This window comes from Hemitrygon akajei, chromosome 7 (genome assembly GCF_048418815.1).
Source record: "Hemitrygon akajei chromosome 7, sHemAka1.3, whole genome shotgun sequence".
NCBI classification, from domain to species: domain Eukaryota; kingdom Metazoa; phylum Chordata; class Chondrichthyes; order Myliobatiformes; family Dasyatidae; genus Hemitrygon; species Hemitrygon akajei.
Window position 1 is genome coordinate 179563014 of NC_133130.1, and position 23852 is coordinate 179586865.

Below are 23852 nucleotides of genomic sequence, written 5' to 3' on the forward strand. Positions count from 1 at the left end.
TACACAGTTTGCTTTTGTGGAAAACTAGAGCAACACACATAAAAGTGCCAGTGAGGGGGCTCTATGGAAATGAATAAACAGACCATGTGTCAAGCTGAGTCCTGATGAAGAATCTCTGCCTGATATGTCGACTGTTTTTTCATTTCCATTGATGCTGCCTGACCTGCTGAGTTCCTCCAGTATTTTGTGTGTGTTGCTTCTAATAATTTCATAACGCTATGCACAGTTAGATTATTCTGCAGCAAAAATTGTTGGTGCAGATGATAATCATTTCCAGTTATTCACAGTTGCTGTAGCTACTGTGAGAATACTTGCTTAATTACAATCTGGACAGAAATTTGTAATGTCACAATTTCTGCTAATTAAGTGCTTATCCTGCTGAGAAATTCCCTTTTGTTTTTGAATGGTAAGTAATCTGTACCAGAATCTTACATATTTTCTTTTGAATATCTGTGGTAGTGTTTTGGTTTTAGTTACTTTTAATTATCAAGTAATTTAATTTAAAGCAAAGGAATGTAATGGTGCCATTGAAGAAGGCAGGGTTTTATAGAAGAATATCCTGTATATAGAGATTATGTATGTTTGTCTCTCATGCCTTCACACTTTTAAACTGTTTCTTTTGAAATAATAATGAAAGTATTAAAAAGGAGTAATTTCTCCTGTTGAGTGCAAATCCTTTATTTAACATAGGAATAAAAATTCTATCCTAAAGCATAAAAAATGAACTTTTAGTTGCTGAATGCAAATTTCCATTCCTTGCAGCTCTTGGCTGTTATTTTCGTAAAGCCATGTAGGAAAGTAGTTCTTTTTATACTTGAATTGTACAATTCATTAAATCTTGTGCACACAAGCTAACTTACTATTATTTGTCTTTCCAGATTATCTTGAACGTGCAACCTATTAATGTCAACAAGACGATGGTCCTTATTTTTTACAGCAACCGTAATTTAGTTTGGAATTTGAGTTCTGTCAATATGCCATTGATAGTTCATGTAAGTATTGTACAGTTATTCATATGTATGGAGAGTTATTTACTATAATTACAGAAATTCAGGCCTGTAAATAAAGCATTTTTAAAAAACTTTATGTACAGTGAATTCCTGTAAATTGTGACACATCAGGATCAGTAGATTTTGGCCCAATTAAGCTAGCTGCCCCAATTAGCCAAAGTTTCATGGAAATAGTTTAAAAGGTATAAAAAAGACAAACTACCATTTAACTGAGTAACAAATTAGGTATTTAAATGAAATACAGAATGAACTAGAATGCTATCAATACTACTGCGGGACTATAAATGCCGCTGCTGCCTTCTTTTAAATGAACAAAATCAACATAAACACCTAGTGTAGATAATGGACTTCATACAATGCTATTAATGATTGCATCCTCCAAATCTTCATTTTCATTGTAACATTCAAGATAATTGTCAATACTTTCAAATTCTTCGCAGTTTCTAACTTGTTGAAGTAGCAAAATCATTTCATTTTCATTCCCAGCAATTTCTAGTACCTTCAAGCCTGAATGCTTAAAACTGCAGTGAGCAAAATAGTTTTGAATTATCTTACTGCTTATTTCTTGCCAGCTATAAGTAACTAAAATTACTTTTTGAACACAAGCACACACAATTGCTGTTATTTAATAACTGTTCTAAGCACAGTGCAGTTTCTAACAGCCAGACAAGTGCACGGGTCTGACACTAGTTAGAAACTGTTGAGCAACAGTTTCCTGCCCCAATTAAGTGGCACAGAGTCCTAAAATAAGTGAAGGGAATCCTGCTTATTTTGTCACATAGTGTTTGCTCTTTAAGAGTTGTCTTAAGTGACTACCCCAATTAACTGATGGTCTAATTAACTGGATTCCACTGTATTACTACTTTCTCAGAATAGTCTAATTACTAGATTAATTTAAGTACTAATATTTCTGTAACTAATCCTTTGCTTCCAGATTTTTGATGTGTATACACTTTCAGTTTTATGAGACACTTCCTCATTGCTCAATCAGTTTCTGTGCCAGCAGACTATTATTGTGCACAGTATTAGTCAGAATGCTATGTGAATAAATAATTTGAAACTGCCAAGCAGAGTTTTGAATGTCAACAATCCATAGCAAATATTCAGAACGGCTTAGAAATTATGAGTAGAAAAAACAGGTTAAAAGTTTCCTCCATCTCTTACTTGGTGATGAAGCATTTATAATATTATTTGCATTATGATCTCTGGCTCTCATACTCACATGCTCGGATGTGTGATGATCAGAAAAGATTTATTTTTTGCACTTAGTTTCTAGACATATTCAATTACAAATATTAACTCCTTAAACCTCAAAGTTAGTGAGGATTGTTGAACAAACTTGCATGTTTGATCTATATAAAGCCAACTCTGATTATGTGGAATGCAAGAGCTATCACACCTGATGGAAATCATAAACAACATGCACAAAATGTTGGAGAAACTCAGCAAGTCAGGCAGCATCTATGGAGGGAAATAAACAAATCAATGTTTAGGGTCATGACTTTTCAAAGGGACTGGAAAGGAAGGAGTCAGAAGCTAGAATATAAAGGTGGGTGGAGGGATGGAGTACAAGCTAGCAGGTGATAGTTAAGATTAGGTCAGAGGGAAGGTGGGTGGTTGGGGGAGTGTTGAAGTTGGAAGGGGATAGGTTAAAGGGCAGAAGGAGGAGAAATCTAATGGGGGGAATAAAGGGAAGGAGGGTAACCAGAGGGAGATGATAAGCAAGTGAGGAGAAGGGAAGGGGTGAGAGGGTAACCCGAAAGAGGAATGAAAAAGGGAGGAGGAGGAGTAATTACTGGAAGTTAGATAAATTGATGTTCATGCTATCAGGTTGGAGGCTACACAGGTGTTGTTCATCCAACCTGAGTTTGGCTTTCCTGTTCCTATACAAACATATTTGTCCATTGCCTCTTCAACTGCCATAATGAAGCCAAGCCTGTTGAAGTTCCTTCAGTTACTGTATCATGGATTTCAAATTCCAGCAGAATAGGTAATGTGTAAAGGATTGTTAAAGGATGATTTTAATTGCACCTTGTTTTATATTTGAACTTTAATTTTTTTTTATGATCGTAAATAGCATAAAAGTAAGCATTTAGTTTCTACTTCAACTAATGGCTTTGTTCTTTAGGGAGGCCCAAGAGATAGGCCTAGAAATTTAATCATTCATGGAAGCATAGCCAGAGGCACTTCACAAAGCAGAACCTCCCGGTGGCCAAACATTTTATTTCCGATTCCCTTTCCTGTTCCAACATGTCAGTCCATGACCCCCTTTTGTGCCAAGATGAGGTCACTGTCAGGGTGGAAGAGCAATGCCTTATATTCCATCTCAGTAAACTCCAAACTGTTGACATGAATATCAATTTCTCCTACCAATTTAAAAACATTTCATTTTTCATTAATTTTTTGTTAATTTTTCATTAGATAATGATAATTTTTTGCAGAGCTTACTCATGTCTTCTAAGTCCGCTTCCAGTATTGACAAAGTTCCTTTATTCTCCTTAATTTGCTTTTTATATTTGATTAGAGTTTGTTGAATAGTGTCCAACTTAACATTAAGATGTTGAAATTCCTCAGAGAGTTCTGTTCTTTGCTTTTTAAGGAAATCTCCAATTGATTCCAAACTGGTTGGAGAATCATCTTCTTTTTCTTTTGTAGAGGCTTTAGTCTTTCTCAAAGACATAATAGAGCAATATTAAGATTTATAATAAGGTTTCATAAACTGGTAGGAAACAAAAAGATAGATAAGGTAGGAGCAAGTTCAAAAAGATGTTATCCCATCGGCTACCAGCAGGGCTCTCAGATCGTTTTACCCTTGCTGTTTCTTAATTCTACCTACAAGGATTCTATATCTTCCAATCCTATGTCACTTCTTTCTAAGGATTTAATTTCATATTTTACTGTTATGAACCCCATAACTGGGTCACTTACCAGCAAAGATAGAGAGGTCCGCTGAAGTCTGATGGTACTATTTTTAAACATTTTTATTTATAAAAGGGCACAAAAGTAAGGTTAATACAAACATTCAGATAATATACGTTGTCAATACTCAATCTAAAGCACGGGTATAGTAATAATCAACAATACGAAGTAGCTCTATCGTTTGTCTAGGGGTAAAACTATTGTCCGATGGAAATATCAAAGTCTCTGAAGTTCATGCAGGCTTTTAGCCTTTCGGAGACCGCTGGGGCTCACGTGTTGGAGAGAGAAAATAAACTTGCCAGCCTGTTGGACTCAAATCGTTGAATCGGGAACGTGAGTTCCCAGTTGTCAGTTCGGAATCCTTTTCGGGGTTATCAGCCACTCGATTCCCTAGCTAGGGGAACCGAATCACACGTGGCTCCCGAACAGCTTCCCGTCCTTACGGGAGCGATGAGCGATGGTGTCTCCGTCTGGTGCGTCGCTGGCGTACTGCCTCCTGCTGTCCCCTTTTATCGTGACTGGCAGATTTGTAGATGTCACTCAAGGTAGGGTGATACAATTCCCACCCCACATTGCCCGAGGGTGTCCACATCCCTGATAGCTGGCACGTACTATAGAGTTGCAATTCACACAGGTGCCTCTAAGAACAATGGTCAAATACGTTGCATTGTCTCTCATTTCCTGGGTCCAAGACCTGAATTAATAGCGATCTTGCGATTCTCCGGAAGGAGGGGGCTGGTCCCGCACTCTTCGGCCCCTCAGAGCTGTGGTACATTCATAACATTACCAACAGAACCTTGCCACCCCCCTCTGCCTACCTGCAAGTTCTTTTGATACCATGTGTATCCTTAGATGTTAAGCTTCAAACTATAATCTTCTTTCAGCCACAACTCAGTGATGCCCACAATATTATGTCTGCCAGTCTCTAACTGAGCTACAAGATCATCTACCTTGTTCTATATACTGCGTGCACTCAAATATAACTCCTTAAGTACTGTATCCGTTGCCCTTTTTGATGTCCCCCCCCTTACACTGCAATTTGTCCCACTAACGCAATTTTGCCCTATCATTTACTTCACTACACACTGCCTCTGCTTGTAAACCAATGACCCTATCCTCAGCCTTATCTCTCTGCCAAATTAGTTTAAACTTTCCCAAACAGCTCTTGCAAATGTGCCTGTGACGACATTGGTCCCTCTCGGGTGTGTAACCCTTCACTTTTTTACAGGTCATATTTTCCCCAGAAGAGATCCCCATGATCCAGAAATTTGAAACCCTGCCCCCTGCACCAGTTTCTTAGCCGCACATTCATCTGCCAAATCATCCTCTTCTTGCCCTCACTGGCGCATGGCATCAGCAGCAAAGATTGCTACCTTGGATGTCCTGCTTTCAGCCTTCAACCTAGCTCTCCAAATTCACTCTTCAGGAACCTCCTTGCTTTTCCTACCTATGTCATTGGTGTCCATTTGTACCAAGGCTGCTCACCCCTCCCCCCCTTTTAGAATGTCTTGGACCCAATCCATGATATCCCTGACCCTGGCACCTGGAAGGCAACATAGCATCAGGGTGTCCCTATCACGTCCATAGAATCTTGTGTCTACTTCTCCAACTATCGAATCCCCTATCATTACTGCAGCCCTCTTCTCTCCCTTTCCTTTCTGAGCCACAAATTCAGACTCGGTACCAGAGACCCAATTGCTGCAGCTCCCCAACAGGTAAGCTGCCCCTCTCAACAGTATCTAAACAGTATACTTATTATTGAAGGGAACGGCTGCAGGGGGATGCTGCACTGGCTCCCTATTCCCCTTCCTTTTCCTGACAGTCACTCATTCATTTGCATCCTGCAACTTAGGGGTGACTACCTCCCTGTAGCTCCTATCAATCATCTCCTCAGTTTCACGCATGAGCTGAAGGTCATCGAGCTGCAGCTCTGGTTCATTTATATGTTCTCTGAGGAGCTGGAGTCTGGTAGACCTGGTGCAGATGTGCTTATCTGGAAGGCTGGAGGTTTCCCAGATTTCCCACATCTCACACAAAGAACACAGTACGGCCCCATTCTCACTGGTCTAACTCTGCACTAACAGATAAAGAAAGAAAAGGAAATGACTCACCAGGTACTTGCCCAAACCTTTACTCACTGAATCCTTATGAGCCAAAGTCTCTCCACTCTAACCCTGTCCTTTCCAACAATGGCTGCTCCACTTGTCCCTGCCCTTGCTAGATGGTATATGTGCCATTTTAATCTAAGAGTGAAGATGAACTGTATATAGATAGAACATAATGTCATCACTGTTGCATTAGCAACTTTTCACTGGCCACTGTAGAACCTGTGTGTATCTGATATTCCTTAAACACTATAGACTTCCAAACTGTTTGCATTATAGAACCTTGGATAGTTCACAACACAGCAAGAAGCAATTTGGCATTGGATGAGACAGAAGGAATGAAAGAAACCAGCTTGCAGTCTGAGCAAGGAGGGCTGTGTAATTTGTATGTGTGTACTGTACAAATAAGAGAGTACACAGGAGGTTGGGGTAGAGTGGCAGTGTGATGCAAAGAGAGAATGCATAGGCTGATGCAAAACAATTGTGTACCAGATTGTCTAGTTCTGCTATGGTCAGGTCTAGGCAGCCTGGCACTAGGCCACACTAGGCAGACTCAAGTTGAAACCTTTCTTTTCAGTGGGTTATTGAAGTTGTATCTTAATCAGACAGTTTAAATAGAACATCAGTGGGTGGGCTCCAAATGAATTTTGCTGCATCATATATGAGACCAATTCGTGATCTCTATGTTCATTCTCCTTTGAGTACAGACCAACTGGTGCAGTGGATGCCCGGACCATTCACGTCGAAGTTTTCAGTGTGTTTTCATTAAGTTCAATGCACTTTAGTTATTGCAATGTGAATGCTTAAACTCTGTTTTTCAATTAATGTAGAGTTTTTTTTTTAAAAAGAGGAAAACAGCAAGATAGTTTGGGACCTGTGACTACAGTTCTATTAATTTTAAATTAGTTATGGAAAAAGACAGATCAGGTCCATGACTTAGATTTCTAAATTGGGCAGAGCAAATTTTGTCAGTATTATACAGTAACTTGCAATTGTTGATTGCAGTCAGTTGTGGACCAAGGGACACCTGGCAAGTGGGAAGTTTTTTTTAAACTAGGATATCAAAAATTCAAAATGAAATCGGGTGGTAGTTGTTGTTTATATATACTTCATTAAGGCCTTTGATAAGGTTCTGCATAGCAGGCTGCTATAGAAAGATATATTGCATAAAATCCAGAGAGAGCTAGCGAATTGGATACAGAATTGCTTGAAGGTAGCAAGCAGAGGTTGATGTTAGAAGGTTTGGTTTTGGACTGGAAGTCCTTGACTAATGGTGTTCCCCAAGGGTTGGTGCTAGGCCCACTGATATGTGTCATCAATATCAGTAATTTAGATGAGAATGTATAAGGCATAGTTTTGGACAGTGTGCAGATAACTCCAATATAACTCGGAGTCCTGCCATGTGCAGAAGTTCGCTGATGACACGGCCATAGTGGGGTGTGTCAGGAATGGACAGGAGGAGGAGTATAGGAAACTGATACAGGACTTTGTGATATGGTGCAACTCAAACTACCTGCGTCTCAATATCACCAAGACCAAGGAGATGGTGGTGGACTTTAGGAGATCTAGGCCCCATATGGAGCCAGTGATCATTAATGGAGAACGTGTGGAGCAGGTTAAGACCTACAAGTATCTGGGAGTACAGTTAGACGAGAAGCTTGACTGGACTGCCAACACAGATGCCTTGTGCAGGAAGGCACAGAGTCGAATGTACTTCCTAAGAAGGTTGGCGTCATTCAATGTCTGTAGTGAGATGCTGAAGATGTTCTATAGGTCAGTTGTGGAGAGCGCCCTCTTCTTTGTGGTGGCGTGTTGGGAAGGAAGCATTAAGAAGAGGGACGCCTCACGTCTTAATAAGCTGGTAAGGAAGGTGGGCTCTGTCGTGGGCAAAGTACTGGAGAGTTTAACATCGGTAGCTGAGCGAAGGGCGCTGAGTAGGCTACGGTCAATTATGGATAACTCTGAACATCCTCTACATAGCACCATCCAGAGACAGAGAAGCAGTTTCAGTGACAGGTTACTATCGATGCAATGCTCCTCAGACAGGATGAAGAGGTCAATACTCCCCAATGCCATTAGGCTTTACAATTCTACCGCCAGGACTTAAGAACTTTTTAAAAGCTATTATTAATGCTTTTTGAGACGGTGATTTAGATGCATATCATATTTTTTACTGAGTTAAGTATTGTATGTAATTAGTTTTGCTACAACAAGTGTATGGGACATTGGAAAAAAAGTTGAATTTCCCCATGGGGATGAATAAAGTATCTATCTATCTATCTATCTACACTGAAATAAGTATTGTTGAATCAAGAACATAATTATTAGGATTTACAGTTGGATCTTTTCAGCTGGTTAAGTGGGGTGAGAAATGGCCACTTTGTGAGAAGATCTTCATGAGGTGTTGCATTTTGAGAAGACAAATGAGGGTAAGATTTTCACTGTGAACTTTAGGACCCTGGGGAATGTTGTAGAACAGATTGACCTAGATGCTTAAGTTCCTGATTTCTTGAAAGTGGCATTGCAAGTAGACTGGGTGGTGACAAATGATTTTGGTGCACTGGCCTTCATCAGTCAGGCATTAACTCTAGAAGTTAGGATGTTATGTTGCAATTATACAGGATGTTGGTAAGGCTGCATTTGAAATACCGTGTTCACTTTTGGTCACCCTGCTATATGAAAGATACCATTATGGAAAGAGTGCAGAAGAGATTATTAAGAATGTTGCAAGGACCTAGGAGACTAAGTTATTGAGAGAGGTTGAGAAGGTAGGACTTTTTCCTTTAGAACATAGGAGAATGAGGGATAATCTTATTAGATAGATAGATAGATAGATACTTTATTCATCCCCATGGGGAAATTCAACTTTTTTTTCCAATGTCCCATACACTTGTTGTAGCAAAACTAATTACATACAATACTTAACTCAGTAAAAAAATATGATATGCATCTAAATCACTATCTCAAAAAGCATTAATAATAGCTTTTAAAAAGTTCTTAAGTCCTGGCGGTAGAATTGTAAAGCCTAATGGCATTGGGGAGTATTAGGGGCATAGACAGGGTGAAAGTAACAGTCATTTTCCCAGGGTTGGGGAATCAAGAACAAAATGGCGTAAGTTAAAAAGAGAGGAGAGAAATTTAATTAAGGCAACCTTTTTCATTCAGAGAAATGAGCTGCCAAAGGAAGTGGTTGCAGTAGATACACAAACAATATTTAAAAAATACTTGAGCAGGTACAAGAATAGGAGGGGTTTAGAGGGATATTTGGCAAAAGCAGGGAAAAGGAATAGCTTAGATGTGACTCACAGTCAGTCTGGACCAATTAGGTCAAAGTGTGCATATCCAATGACTATTTATTTAGCAATACATGGCAGAATAGGCCCTTCCAGCCCTTTGAGCCACGCTGTCCCAGCAGCCCCACAACCCAAAATAACCCTAACCTAACAATAGGACAATTTTACAATGACCAATTATCCTCCTGATATGTCTTTGGACTATGGTAGGAAACTAGAGGACCAAAAGAAAACACATGCATTCCACAGGGAGGACATACAAAGCCTTCTTACAGAACAACGCTGAAATTGAACTCTGAACTCTGGAATGCCCTGAGCTGTAATATAATTGAGCTATAAAGAATTTCAAAGCCTAATGCTCTTCACACAATGACAAACCTTGAATTTATTCCTTTTGTATTTGCCAATGATAACCTCATAATTTTTTCTAAAACTACATGACCATGAACATATACAGCATAACTTTTGAAATCTATTAAAATGACAATATCTTATTCATTACCTTGCATGTTTTAAGTGCAAGAATTGATGCATTAAACTGAATATAGTGCTTAAAATAGAAAATAGATTTACAACTATTTGTTTATATTATTGAAACATATTGACATTATATTTGGAAAATGGTGTCAATGCAGACAACATCTTCAGCAGTCGAGTGTCAGAAGAAGTTACCTCATTACCCTTTTTGGCATGGCCTCAAATTATTAAGAGGGCCTTTAAATGCTTAGATTGTGAGCTGCTGACGCACAAAAGTTTAAAAAGGTCTTGCTTCCTGTTCTGTTGAAAGGAAGTTTTGGAAGAAGTTTGGCTCCAAACTGTTCAGCTGAAACTCTGAGTTCTATTATGAAAATAAACACATTTTGTTGAATTGTTTCCAGCAATAAATTCTCTGCTAGTGATTAAAGGGCATTCTTTTTGTATGTACTTGTATTAAGTAATGTATACTAATGAATATCTTTTTAAGGGTCAGCTTTCATTATCTGCTTAATGTTGTTGGTTAAACAGCTCTAATTCCTGTTAGGAGAAAGAAATAAATTGTTACTGTACATTTTAAATTATGAAGTTATCATTCTAGCTTTAAAAGAAAATAACTTGGAAATTCCAGTACTGGATGAGCTTCATGGGTGTTGGAGAGGATTGCTAAAAGCGTCTTGATTGTAGAGCCCCATTGCAAATTTCAAAAGGTCACTTTTCCCTGACCACCCCTGTGGCACCACAAGTAATCACTGGTGAGAGAGGTACAGTACATATGATAAGGATTGGGCCTGGTACCAGGTTGTCAAAGAAGGTGAATGGAAAGGGACATAAGTGGGTCTCCCCATCAAGGGTTGGAGGTTGGTAACTGGAGGGGAAACCATCATCAAAGGATGTGTATGGTGTGTTGGATTATCCAGTTCAGGGGCCTTTGGAGGGAAGGGTGAGATGAGAATCATCAGTTTTGGACCTGGGCTGAACATAATGTCTGGAGAAAAGGAAGCAGGTGGAAAAGAATGCTGGAGGATTGGGATATCAGATATTGAAGCACTGGGAAGGATCAGAAGAAGGGGACCTTCAAAAGAGAGTGAGAGAGGGAGATGACGAGAGCTATTCTGATGGCATTCTATTAAATGAAAACTCTGCTAAACTGAAAATGATCCATTTATTCTTACTCTGTTAACTAATTGTCCATCTAAACTTAATTAATTACCTTGAATGCTTTGATATTGGTATGTGACCTTTTTATTAGCATTTTCAAAATTTAGATATCTACCTTTAGCAACTCTGCCGGTCAAAATTTGCCAAACATTACTTCCCATCTAATGCTAGAATATTTCATGGCTGAAAATAATGGAAATAGTCATGATGATAGAAAATTGTTCTTTGATAGCCCTACTTCTATATTGTTTTGCTTCTGCCTTTGCTGGAGTGGAACATGTTTGTATTGTCATGTGTTGGAGCGAGCTCAGATCTGCAAATATTGATGTCCTTGTGAGGTGTTGCATTTTGGAAAGACAAATGAGTGTAGGATTTTCACCGTGAACTTTAGGATCCTGGGGAATGTTGTAGAACAGATGGACCTAGATGATTAAGTTCATGATTTCTTGAAAGTAACATTGCAAGTAGACAGGATGGTGAAAAATGATTTTGCTGCTCTGGCCTTCTTCAGTCAGGTACTGACTATAGAAGTTAAGATGTTATATTGCAATTATACAGGCTGTTGATTAGGCTGCATTTGAAATACCATGTTCACTTTTGGTCATCCTGCTATATGAAAGATGCCATTATGGAAAGCATGCAGGAGAGATTATTAAGGATAATAAGAATGTTTTATTGGAACTGGACTTCTCTATGCACCCAGGTATTTCACTTTGGATAGGTCAGACATGACCCAAAAAAATCCATAATTATCCAGTGATGTAGAGCAGTATGACTCTGACTCTACTGCTGTATGACTTCATTACCAGGAAACTGACTCCCAAACTACCTTCCTCTAGCTTCTTTGTTGTCTACTTGTGTCTGACAACTCTGTGTATGAAGCCTACTTCTAAACTACCCTCTACTGTAAATGAAGTGACAAGACATGAGGGAAGTAAGAATTGGATGCATTGGTGCCGCCTTCTCAGTCTACCAATTATACATTTGTTGCTGTGGTCAGGTAAAATGTGCATAATAGAATTGAAAGGCAGAAGGGCATAAGGATATAGATATAGCAAAAGAAGGAGACAAATAAAGATGGCACCAATGGGCACAGGAAGGCTTAAAGCAGAGGTGTCGAACTCAATTGCACATGGGGCCAAAACTCAAAGCACACTTTAGGTCGTGGGCCGAACAGGATAAACATTTATTGAACACACTAAAACTAAACATTTTTAACATAAATATGAATAAAAACAGACAGGAATATTATTCCAGAAAAAATAAACTAAAACTTTAAATAACTTAAATATTTTGCTCTCCGTAAAAATATCTCCTGTCAATATTATACAAGTTAGAAATATGAGCATGCTGCAAAAAAACCTTGAAAATATAAATAAAATTTGTGCTTTTCAGCAAAAGTTAAAACAACAACAAATCAAAACACTCAGTTTTCTTTGCTCTTATGCCGTTTTGTCAGAGCTGGATGCTTGGCATCTTTTCTTGGCAATAAGTTCGTCTAGGTTTGGTGTAAAGTTCTGTGTTGTGGAGATTCTCAGGATGGACTGCAGGTGTTCATCAGTGAGACGACTCCTGTTTGATGTTTTGTTAATCTTCATCACTGAGAAAAGCTTCTCACACAGATATGTGCTACCAAACATGCACAAGGTTCAAGCCGCATGTAGACGGAGCTGAGGCATTGCTTCAGGAATGGAGCGAATAAACTGTACGGGCCCTGCAGTGTCGTACTTTGTCTTTAGTGTCCCATTACACTGCAGCTCTATCAGCTCCATCTGAATCTGTACAGGTGCAGTTTCCACGTCGACGGCAAATGGGTTGCGAAGCAGCTCGAAATTAATTTTTTGTGCTTCAAAGTCACCAAAGCGCCGTGCGAACTCAGTGCGCTCAGTTTATCAGCAAAGTGCGCATTTGGGAACATCATTGCGCCGACCTGGTTCAACATTACTTGGCAACAGGGAAAATGAGGCAAGTTGCAGTGGTGCATTTGTGTCTCCCGTAAGAGCAGCTTCACTTGAAATGCCTTCACTGCATCATACATGTCAGTGCTCATGAGGTCACGTCCCTGGAGCTGAAGGTTTAAGACGCTGAGATGTGTTGTTATGTCAGCCACATTAGCTCCACAAATAAGACACACGGGTTTACCGGCAATGTCAGTAAACATATACTCATCGGTTTTGAAAGACTCTTTTTTTCAGAATCAACTTTTCTCTTCGCCATTGTTAGGGGTTAGCTTTGACTTCAGAATAGCGTTGTATACAGCAACAGATGCTTGACGCGGGAATGTTCCCGGGTAGCCTAGCGGCAGCTGTTGCGCTGCATTATGGGATCTGTAGTTTGTGTGTTATCAGCGCTTCATATTGCCGGGCCATTAATAATTAAAATAATAGATCTATCTAAAATGATCTCGCGGGCCGGATATAATTGTACGCCGGGCCGGATATGGCCCGCGGGCCTTGTGTTTGACACCTATGGCTTAAAGAATGAGTAGAATGTGAGGGGGTGGATTCTTTTATCCTCAAGTATCCTCCAATCTACAACTGGATGCCAGCTTTATGACCAGCACCATCAACTCTCAATAAATGAGGCTTAGATGTGGTAATTAGACCAACAGTCTGCTGCTTCCAAATGGGATTAAATGTAATTTTCTCTTTGATGGAAGTGTACACTGTTTGCATGCAGACGAGATTATTGAAATAGAAGGTACACAAGCATAAGTGCAGTGCAACTGTTGGAAAAGTGGTAAATTCATGAATGTAGTATGTACTGGGATTTGTTGTCTTCTCCACAAATTTTTCTCTAATCAGAATCAGGTTTATTATCACCAGCATGTGACATGAAATTTGTTAACTCAGCAGCAGCAGTTCAATGCAGTACATAATCTAGCAGAGAGAGAGAGAGAAAAAAATCGATTTACTTGTTTATTTACTATTATGTTTTATTTAATCAATTAAGTATATTGAATAGATTTTTTTAAATGTGCATAAAACAGAAATACTTTATATTAAAAATAGTAAGGTAGTGTCCAAAGCTTCAATGTCCATTTAGGAATCAGATGGCAGAGGGGAAGAAGGTGTTCCTGAATCGCTGAGTGTGTGCCTTCCGGGTTCTGTACCTCCTACATGATGGTAACAGTGAGAAAGAGCATACCCTGGGTGGTGCTGGAGGTCCTTAATAACGGACGCGGCCTTTCTGAGACACCGCTCCCTAAAGATGTCCTGGGTACTTTGTAGGGTAGTACCCAAGATGGAGTTGACTAGATTTACAACCTCCTGCAGCTTCTTTCGGTCCTGTGCAGTAGCCTCTCCATACCAGAGAGTGATGCAGCCTGTCACAATGCTCTTCACAGTACAACTATAGAAGTTTTTGAGTATGGCATAAACTCCAAAATTTTATTGCACCAGAACTAGTCTATAGGACGTCATTGCAAATATTAATCTCATTGGTGACCTCCTTTTGAATGGCCATCTGATCCCAAGCTTTAATGATCTCTTCCCTGAAGTATATTGCTTCTACCAGTAAAACAGAGTTCCCATGCTTGTCTGCACTTCATCTGTGGTGGATTTGGTGGTAATTTTGTCTTCAAGAGATACAGACAGTACCTTTTTTTGCTGGTTAATTTCAGCTAGTAGTCCAGAAATTCCTGGTTCTAAATAGGAAAATAATTTTAATTGGGAATTTCTAAACACAGACATCCTTATGAGATGTATATAAAAATCACACACTAATGGCACCAGAGCAAAATGGTGCTTATCCCCCATCTGGCACAATTCAGGCATTTTTTTCAAATGAACTTTTGGATCGCTAGACCGAAGTATTTTAATAATGGTGCGGACATAAATGGATAAATTATTTAAATCTTTGATTGAATTAGAATAGAGACCAATCTGTTTCTATAGAGATAGTGAAGAAATTCTCACATTAATATTGTAGAAACTTATTCTATCAGGCCACATGGAAAAAACCTTTTCATCTTAATCCACTTTTGAAATAAGAGTACTATGACAAAATTCTTGTCAGTTTAAAATGGAAGTAAAATGTTACAAATAAGAATGATGGTAAATGTTCAAAACAAGTTTAATAAGCTAAGTTGCTTTTATTTCCCTGTAGCATTCTGAACATCGGATGGTATTATCAAAGGAAGCAATTATTAATTCAACTGAATTGAAGCTATTTAATGGAACTTGCACCTCTTTCACTACTTTAACTGAGTCTGAAAATGCAGGAATAAACATCATCAAATTTAAAGAAGGTAGGCTTATAGAACAAATGTCATATTTGCATAAGGTTTCTTTTTTGTTATATAGAAATTGAAAAGCATAGGTTCACAAGGATAATCTGGGAATGAAAGGGTTATCATACAAGGAATGTTTTATAGCTCTGGGTCTGTACTCACTGGAATTTAGAAGGATGGGGGGGAGGGCGTCTCATTGAAACCTTTTGAATGTTGAAAGGCCTAGACAGAGTAGATGTGGAAAGGATGTTTCCCATGATGGGGGTGTCTAGGGCAAGAGGACACAGCCTCAGGATAGAGTGGCATCGATTTAAAATGGAGATGTGGAAAAATATCTTTAGCCAGAGGGTGGTGGATTTGTGGAATTTATTACCATAGGCAGCTGTGGAGGCCAGTTATTGGGGGTATTTAAGGCAGAGCTTGATAGGTTCTTGATTGGACAAGGCATCAAAGGTTATTGGGAGAAGGCTAGGGAGTGAGGCTGAGGAGGGGGAAAAGGATCAACCATGACTGAATGGCAGAGCAGACTCGATGGGCCAAATGGCCTAATTCTGCTCCAATGTCTTATGGTCTCATAGTTTTGTATTGGGTGGAAAGATATTTACAGTTATTATTTGGGTAAAAATTTAGATAGATTGGGCAGTAAGTTTGCAGACAAGACAAGAATGGATAGAGCTGTGTAGAGTGAAGAAGGCCATCAGAGAATACAACAGTTAGTTACTTGAAGTTTAAATATACAGTTTAAGGCACAATTTCTTAACAGTAGTGATGCACAGAGATCTTTGATTCCAGGTCAATACCTCCCTGAAAATTGTAACACAGGTAGATAAAGAAAATATGTTTGCTTTCATTGCTAGGGGCATAGTCAAGAAGTCACATTGCAGCTATATAAAACTTTGGTTAGGCTGCACTTGAATAATTGCATGCAGTTCTGATCATTGCATTACAGGATGAGGAAGCTCTGGGGAGGATGCAGAAGAAGTATACCAGGATGCTGCTTGGATTACAGGATATTAGCTATAAGAAATGGTTGGACAAACTTGGATTGCTTTCTCTGAAGCATTGGAGGTTGAGGAGAAACTTGACAGAAGTTTATAAAATTTAAGAAAATCATAGATAAGGTAGATAGTCAGAATCTTTTCCTCTATAATAATAGTATCAAATACTTGTGTTTGGAATATCAAGTATCAAATGGGATCGCTTTCAAGTGAGAGGATGGAAGATTTAAAAGGGATGTGTGGGGCATGTCTTTTTGTACAGAATGTGGTAAGTGCCGGAAATGTATTGCCAGGGTGGTAGTGGAAGCAGCTATAACAGTGGTGTTCAAGAGACTTTTAGATAGGCACATGAACGGCAGGAAATGGAGAGAAATGGATCATGTGCATGCAGAGAGGATTAGTTTAAATAGGCATTATGATCAACACAGACATTGTGGGCCAAAGGTCCTGTTCCATGTTCATCGTTATTTGAGTACTAATATTACATGCTTACTTCGTATTCCTCTTGATGCATTTATAAATACTGTATGTACATTTCTCTGATATCTGCTAAGACTGGTCTTTATGCAAGTTGTGACATGTTAGCTTTCTCATTCTGCATAATTGACTTTTTCAATACTTATTTCTATTCTTATCTTGGAAAACAAAGTTATTGTGTTAATGGTGTATATTCTTAAATTTTGCCCTGCATTTGAGGAATTGGCCTACTTTTTCACTTGATAAGTGCTGATTTTTTCTCCAGCATTTTCTGAGTTTTCAGATTTTCAACATTGTCTCTATCATGAGGTGAGTTGAATCAGTGGTAGGGTTTTGGTATGCATGAGATGAGGATCCAGTTTGGGACAAATTTAAATAAGGGTTTGAACTTGGAGGGTTTGAAGAATTTTATTGGAACAATATATACATTACCAGGATCATATTACCATGAATCAATTAAGAGCCATTGATTTCAGGAGGGTGGGGCTATACAGTGCTGTTGTCCAATCTTTTGTAACACTCCAATGAAGCTAGTTTTCTTGCCAAGAATGGGAATTTACACATTACAAAATAACTAAGAACTTCTGTGCTTTATGTTTAAATTAATTTGCTTTTTAGTGAGAAACTTTAAAAGGGTAACACACACAAAATGCTGGTGGAATGCTGCGTTCCACCAGCATTTTGTGTGTGTGTTGCTTGAATTTCCAGCATCTGCAGATTTCCTCATGTTAACTTTAAAAGGGTTTTTATTTCCAGTGGTACAGCAAATACTTGAACCTTTATTGCTTAATTGAAAGCTATTTATTCTTTCTTAAAAAAAATAGATGAAATGCATCTGCCTAAATGTGAAAAACAGGATCATTCTAATGCTGATTATTATCAAAATTATGAACTCCTCAATCAAAATTTGAAGGGTTGTGTGACATCTGATCAACTTGCCGCTTCTCAGCTACACATCATCAATCTAATAGCAACATCAAGGTACAGAATTTATTGTATGATTTATGTATTTTCTTTTCAGGTCTGAAAGAAATTTACATTACATCTGTTTACATTACAAGTGATGCATAAATGTAGTGAAGCAGTATGCATATCAATGTCAGGTATCTAGATTATAATTGGTGGAATCTGTAAACAAATATCTATAATATCTATAAGTATCTTCAGTGATACTTCAGTGATAATATAATTATCACTGCTGTTTTCTCACTGCTGCGATCAGGAAAGAGCTACAGGAGCCTTAGGTACAGGAACAGTTATTACCCCTCAACCACCAGGTTCTTGAACCAGCGTGGATAACTTCACTCGCCCCAACACTGAACTGATTCCACAGCCTTTGTCTTGTGCAGTATTTCATTGATTCTATTGTGTCTTTATGTATTTACTATGAATGTCCACAAGATGCCTGTTATTATGGGCCTGCTGTGTACATGTAAATAAGCTTCTGTTAAGATTGGGAGATATATCACAAGGTGATAAACCTTAGTTATACAGGGCCAGCTCTCTGGAAACATAAATACAAACAGAACAGAGGATTAATCTCCTTACAGGCACTGTGACTGTAATGAATGTTCACCTGTACACATGCTGTTTTGTATTCAGCAGTTTATTCATGGAGCAGTATCCTAATTGCTTCTTAAAACTGAATGATTGCCTTCTATGTACTTTATCTGAAATACTCATGCAGCCAAAGTTGTACTTCACCATAGGGAACCTTGTAACTCACAAAGGTATTTTGACTATACTTCCTGCCCTGTCACCTGTAAAAGTACCATTCCCTTTTTTCAATTCCTTTCTCTCTACTGTAGCTGTCCCCAGTATGAGGCTTTCCTTTCCAGAACATTAGAGAAGTCCTCCTCCTTCAAAGAATGGGGTTTTCCTTCCTCACCATTAATGTTGCCCTCAGCCACATCTCTTCCATTTCCTGGACATCCACCCTAATCCTTTCTTCCCACTGGCTTAACAGGGATAGAATTCCTCTTGTCCTTCCCTACCACCCCATGAGCCTCAGCATTCAGCACATCATTCTCAACTTCAACATGATCTTACCAGCAAACACATCTTTACTTCCCCACCCCCAAACTCCGTGTTCTGCAAGGATTGCTCTCACTGTGATTCCTTTGTCCATTTGTCCCTCTCCACTAATATCCCTCCAGGCACTTATCCCTGCACTTAAGTAAGTGCTACTCCTGCCCATTCACCTTCTCTCTCACCTTCATTTAGGGCCCCAAACAGTCCTTCCAAGTGAGGCAACACTTCACCTGTGAATCTGTTGAGGTTGTCTACTGTACCCAGTGCTTCCTATGTGGTCTCCTTTCCATTTGTGAGATACAACAGAGATTGGGGGACCATTTTGTTGAGCATCTTCGCTCCATCCACAGCTAGCAGGATTTCCCAGTGGCCAACCATTTCAATTCCAATCCCCACTCCCATTCTTACTTGTAGTTCATGGCCTCCTCTACTAACATGATGAGGCCACTCTTGAGTTGGAAGAAAAACACCTCATATTCTGCCTGGGTGGCCTCCAACCTGATGGCATGAACATTGATTTCTCTAACTCTTGGTAATTTTTCCTCTTTGCCCTTCCCTCTTCTTTTATTCCCCACACTGCCTCCCCTCTTACCTCTTCTCTTCTCTTCATCTGCCTGTCATCTCCCCTGTTGACCTTATCATCTTCTAGCTTGTACTACTTCCCCTCCCCTCTCCTTGCCTTTCCCCCAACTTATTCTAGCTTCTGCTCCCTTTCTTTCCATTCGTGATGAAGGGTCTCGGCCCATGGTCTTTTCCTGCTGTGGCCCATTGACTTCAAGGTTTGACATGTTGTGCATTCAAAGATACTTGACTATTTATTCCTTTCCATAGATGCTGCCTGATCTGTTGACTTCCTCCAGCATCTTGTGTGTTCTACTCTAGATTTCCAGCACCTGTAGAACCTCTTATGTTTATAAGATGGAAATGTATGTTTTAGTACAGAGAGTCTTGCCCATCCATGTTTAACTGTAAGATACTGTTAATGCCTCCAGCTGCAATTTTACAAGAGCATAGAATCTGAAAAGAATTATAATTGCTGAGAAGTCCAATTTAGCCTTTAATTCTTTTTATTTCTATCAAACCCATTAATCTAAAGATATTGGATCAGTCACTAGTTAACATTCTCATAATTTAAAACACATAATAAATGCTAGTCTTGTGAACAATATTCAGACCCCTAAATAATGAATAAATTTTTAAAATGAATATTTTGGGTAAAATTAAATGCTCTGAGTTTTGTAGTGAAATCACTGTTGCATTTCAAAAGCCTAAATTTGCACATTTTAAGCTTCAACAACAGATTCCTATTTTACTCATCTTTAGGCCTTTAATGAGAACTTTCCTGCACTACTTTGACATAATGTCATGGGATTTTCTATGTCTGCTATACTGGAGTGGGAAGATAATGATCTGAGTTAATTCCTAGCTTGATGTGAGATAAATAATTTATTTTGAACCTAAATAATGGGTGTCAACATGTACAGTTGAAAATCTTGTATGGACTGGTTGAATTACTGAAGGAGAAGATTCAGATTGAAAACAATAGCCCATATTTTCAAAAGACTGGATTGTCCTGGGTCCATGTTTTTTGCCTACATTCCTAATTAAAATAAAGAAATAACTAGGTCTCCATTCATAGTCCTGGGTATAAAACTAAGGACTGAAGTAAAAATACTAAATACATTTAGGTACTCTTCCACTGACCCACTAATGCTGAGTGGATGGTCTCTTTTGAACCATTAGCTATCAACTGCATTCAGGCACAAAATTTGACTTTGCAATTTTTTTTCCTGTTTGAGATCTCTCTTATAATTCACCTCATCCAAGCTTTACATTATTTAAATCAATAATTTTTCCTTTTTCAGCATCCAAATTTGTTCAAACACTATTCTAATAATCTTAATACATCACTTATATCCATAAGTAGATCCCAAGAGAAAGCTTCAATAGCCCATACTTTCAAAGAACAGGTTGGTCCTTAATCCATATTTACCACCTGTGGTTCTGCACACCCACACTTCTTTTATCCAGATGAAGAAGATTGGACAAGCGTTAAAATTGACATATACGCTCAATGACCATACAATGACAAACACTGCCAGAGTTGGCAACACGTTGTGCATTCAGAGATGCTCTTCTGCACACCACTGTTGTAATGTATGGTTATTTGAGTTACTGTTGCTTTCCTGTCAGCTTGAACCAGTCTGGCCATTCTCTGATCTCTCTTGTTAACAAGGCATTTTTGCCTATAGAACTGCTGGTCACTGGATATTTTTTTGTTTGTTTTTCATACCATTTTCTGTAAACTCTGGAGATTGGTGTGCATGAAAATCCCAGGAGGTCAGCAATTTCTGAGATACTCAAACCATTTCATGTGGCACCAACAGTCATTCCATAGCCAAAGTCACTTAGATTCATATTTTTTTCTTACCCATTCTAATATTTGGTCTGAACATCTGAACCTCTTGACCATTTCTGCATGCTTTTATGCATTGAGTTGCTGCCACTTGATTAGATATTTGCATTAATGTCCAGCTGTGCCTAATAAAGTGAGCACTGAGTGTAAATGCAATTTGTAATTGTAAAAGTTAAGAATTTTCACTTGTGATGTGGCTTGTGATGGTCCCAACTGTCACTTGAATGATTAACTAAGGAAGTCCATGATTATGTCAAAAATTAAATTTTTAGAGTTAGAAAAAGTGCATGAGAAGATTCCTGAAATGGAGCAATGTACATTAATCCTATTTCTCTTCTTCAAATTTTCTTAATTTTTGCAAAGAACTCTATGTGAATAGCAAATTGTAGTATGTCATTTTGTATGTTATTATTAATTGGGTTTTAAAGAAAATATTCAAAACTTTTTCTGCTTCTAATTCAGATTTTATCTCTTTCTTGTTAACTTGAAAAATTCTGAACTCCTCTCTCGTTAACTTGCTCTACTGCATTGAAAATAGTTCCTGTAGTTACAAGTTTTAATATTGTTCACAACTTTTTCTGGGTGCATCCTAAGGAATCAGTGTTGAACCTCTTCTACTCCTTTCTATATAGCATGTATTATGTAAAACTAATTAGCTCTAGTAATAGTATTCTTTACTGAGAGTCCTGCTTTGGAGCATTTGTGAAACTACATCGGTTGCACTTTTCATTTCCATCCTTTCCCAAAATATATTATTTAGCAATATTGAATTGTATTTTTTGGCTTCCATGTGTTCCAACATTTTTTCTTATAGTGCTTCTTAAATTGGTCACCTGCAGATTTTTATTTGATGCTAAATATACCATACTACATTTATTAAATGAGTATTAGTTTAGGGCAGAAATTAAATACATTTTGAGAGGTAAATTCAAAGTATAGGATTTATTTTTTCTTTTAGGGAGTGCAGCATTGATGTGATCTGGACAAGTTCACATTTACATTCTATGATAAAGTAGAACTAGCTATTTCATTTAAATATTTTAATGATGAACAATATTTCTCAAAATTTAAAATATGTAATTAAATATAGCTAGCATTTAAATTTCTCTTTAATCATCAAAATAGAGAATTCCTTTAGATAACCAGATTTACATTTTCACTTGAGTTCAGAAATGTTGAAGTTAACAAAAAAGATAACATCTGAATTAGAAGCAGAAAAAAGGACAGCTTTGAAGAATATCTTTAAAACCAAAGTAATAAATACATACAAAGTGACATACTACAATTTATTATTCACATTGAATCCTTTGAGAAAATTAAGAAAATTTGAAGAAGAGAACCACACCCCCCCCCCCCACCTAAACTTGGTTTCAAATTTAAATTTGAAGGAAGTACTGGATGATGAAGATATACTAACTTCTGTATATTTGAACTCTTCGTAGTTCTTTTCTATTGTACAATTAAATTATGGTGACTTTCTTTTTTTTGTATTATAGTACTATGAACAAAACAGAGAAGTTCATTAACATGCAAGTAAGATTTACTCATGGAAATGATTGCCATAAATGCAAAATCTTGCTGGTTATACAGAGCAAGCAGCCAATGACCTTGAATATCATCGGAGAAGTTCCTTCATTAAACCTTACGGTAACATACCCTGTTATCTAAATACTGTTACGAACCCCGTAACTGGGTTACTTACCAGCAAAGATAGAGATGTCCGTTGAAGTCTGATGATACTATTTTTAACAGTATTTATTAGTAAAAATACACAAAAATAATATCAATGCAAATATACAGATAATATACGTCATCAATACTAAACCTAAAAGTGCGGGTATAATAATAATCAATAAGAAACAAGCTCTATCGTTGTCTAGGGGATAATGAATGGTCCGATGGAAATATACCGTTTGTTTCAGTTCACACAGGCTGCTGTCATTTGTTTGTCGCTGTGTTGCAATTGTTGGAGAGAGAGAGAGAGATAGAAGAATGGGAACAGTTACCGCTAAGTGTTTTGCCAACCTTCCTTTATGATTTTGATCTGTCGGTGTCTCGTTGCTGTGGCCGTTCAAGTATGACCTCTCCTTTAGCTAAACCGTTCTTCCGTGATGAGCCCGCCACCCAGGCAAGGGAGGACACACACGAGCTCTCACCGGCTTTTGCTATAAAACGCTGTCACTGGATTTCTAGCATTTCTCCTGGTGTGTCTAAGGGGTGTTCCCCAGACCCCTCTTTTATCCTCACTCACGGGGTCTCAGATGTCAATCAGGTTGGGATGATGCAATCCCTCAACCAGACCACTCTGGTTGTCCCCTGAGGGGTTTCAATGAATAGTACAGTACTCAATACACAATTCCTTCTCCAAGAGACAATAGCAGTAATCAGTGGTTCCGTTCCGCGTATGTCAGGATACATTCCACCTGGTTGTGTATTCTGCGTCTCTCTCTCTCTCATTTCCTGACATGCTGTGTATCTCTCTCATTTCCTGGATCTCAGACCCAAAATAATAGCGATCTTGTGATTCTCAAAAGGGGGGGGGGGGGGCGACTTTGCACCCTTCGGCCCCTCAGAGTTGCTCCACATTCGTAACACCCCCATCCCTCTAAGGATTTTTACCACAGGTAAAAATTAACTACGACAGAGTCTTACAGAATTTCAGAATCTAACACAATCCAAAAGTTTTTTTTTCACTACAGAGTAATACAGTTATACATTAAATTCAGCATCTAAACAG

General features: G+C 38.4%; 1 protein-coding gene across 4 annotated transcripts in view; it reads left to right on the forward strand.

The window, feature by feature from the left end:
- Window positions 1–23852, forward strand: part of LOC140731234 (transforming growth factor beta receptor type 3-like) — a 149733-nt gene that overhangs the window by 83456 nt on the left and 42425 nt on the right. For all 4 annotated transcript variants that reach the window (XM_073052758.1, XM_073052759.1, XM_073052757.1 and 1 more), the window contains 4 exons: window positions 879–992; window positions 15070–15211; window positions 17493–17649; window positions 22612–22762. In XM_073052758.1, the coding sequence (XP_072908859.1) occupies window positions 879–992; window positions 15070–15211; window positions 17493–17649; window positions 22612–22762 (564 nt within the window). The remainder of the gene's footprint in view (window positions 1–878; window positions 993–15069; window positions 15212–17492; window positions 17650–22611; window positions 22763–23852) is intronic.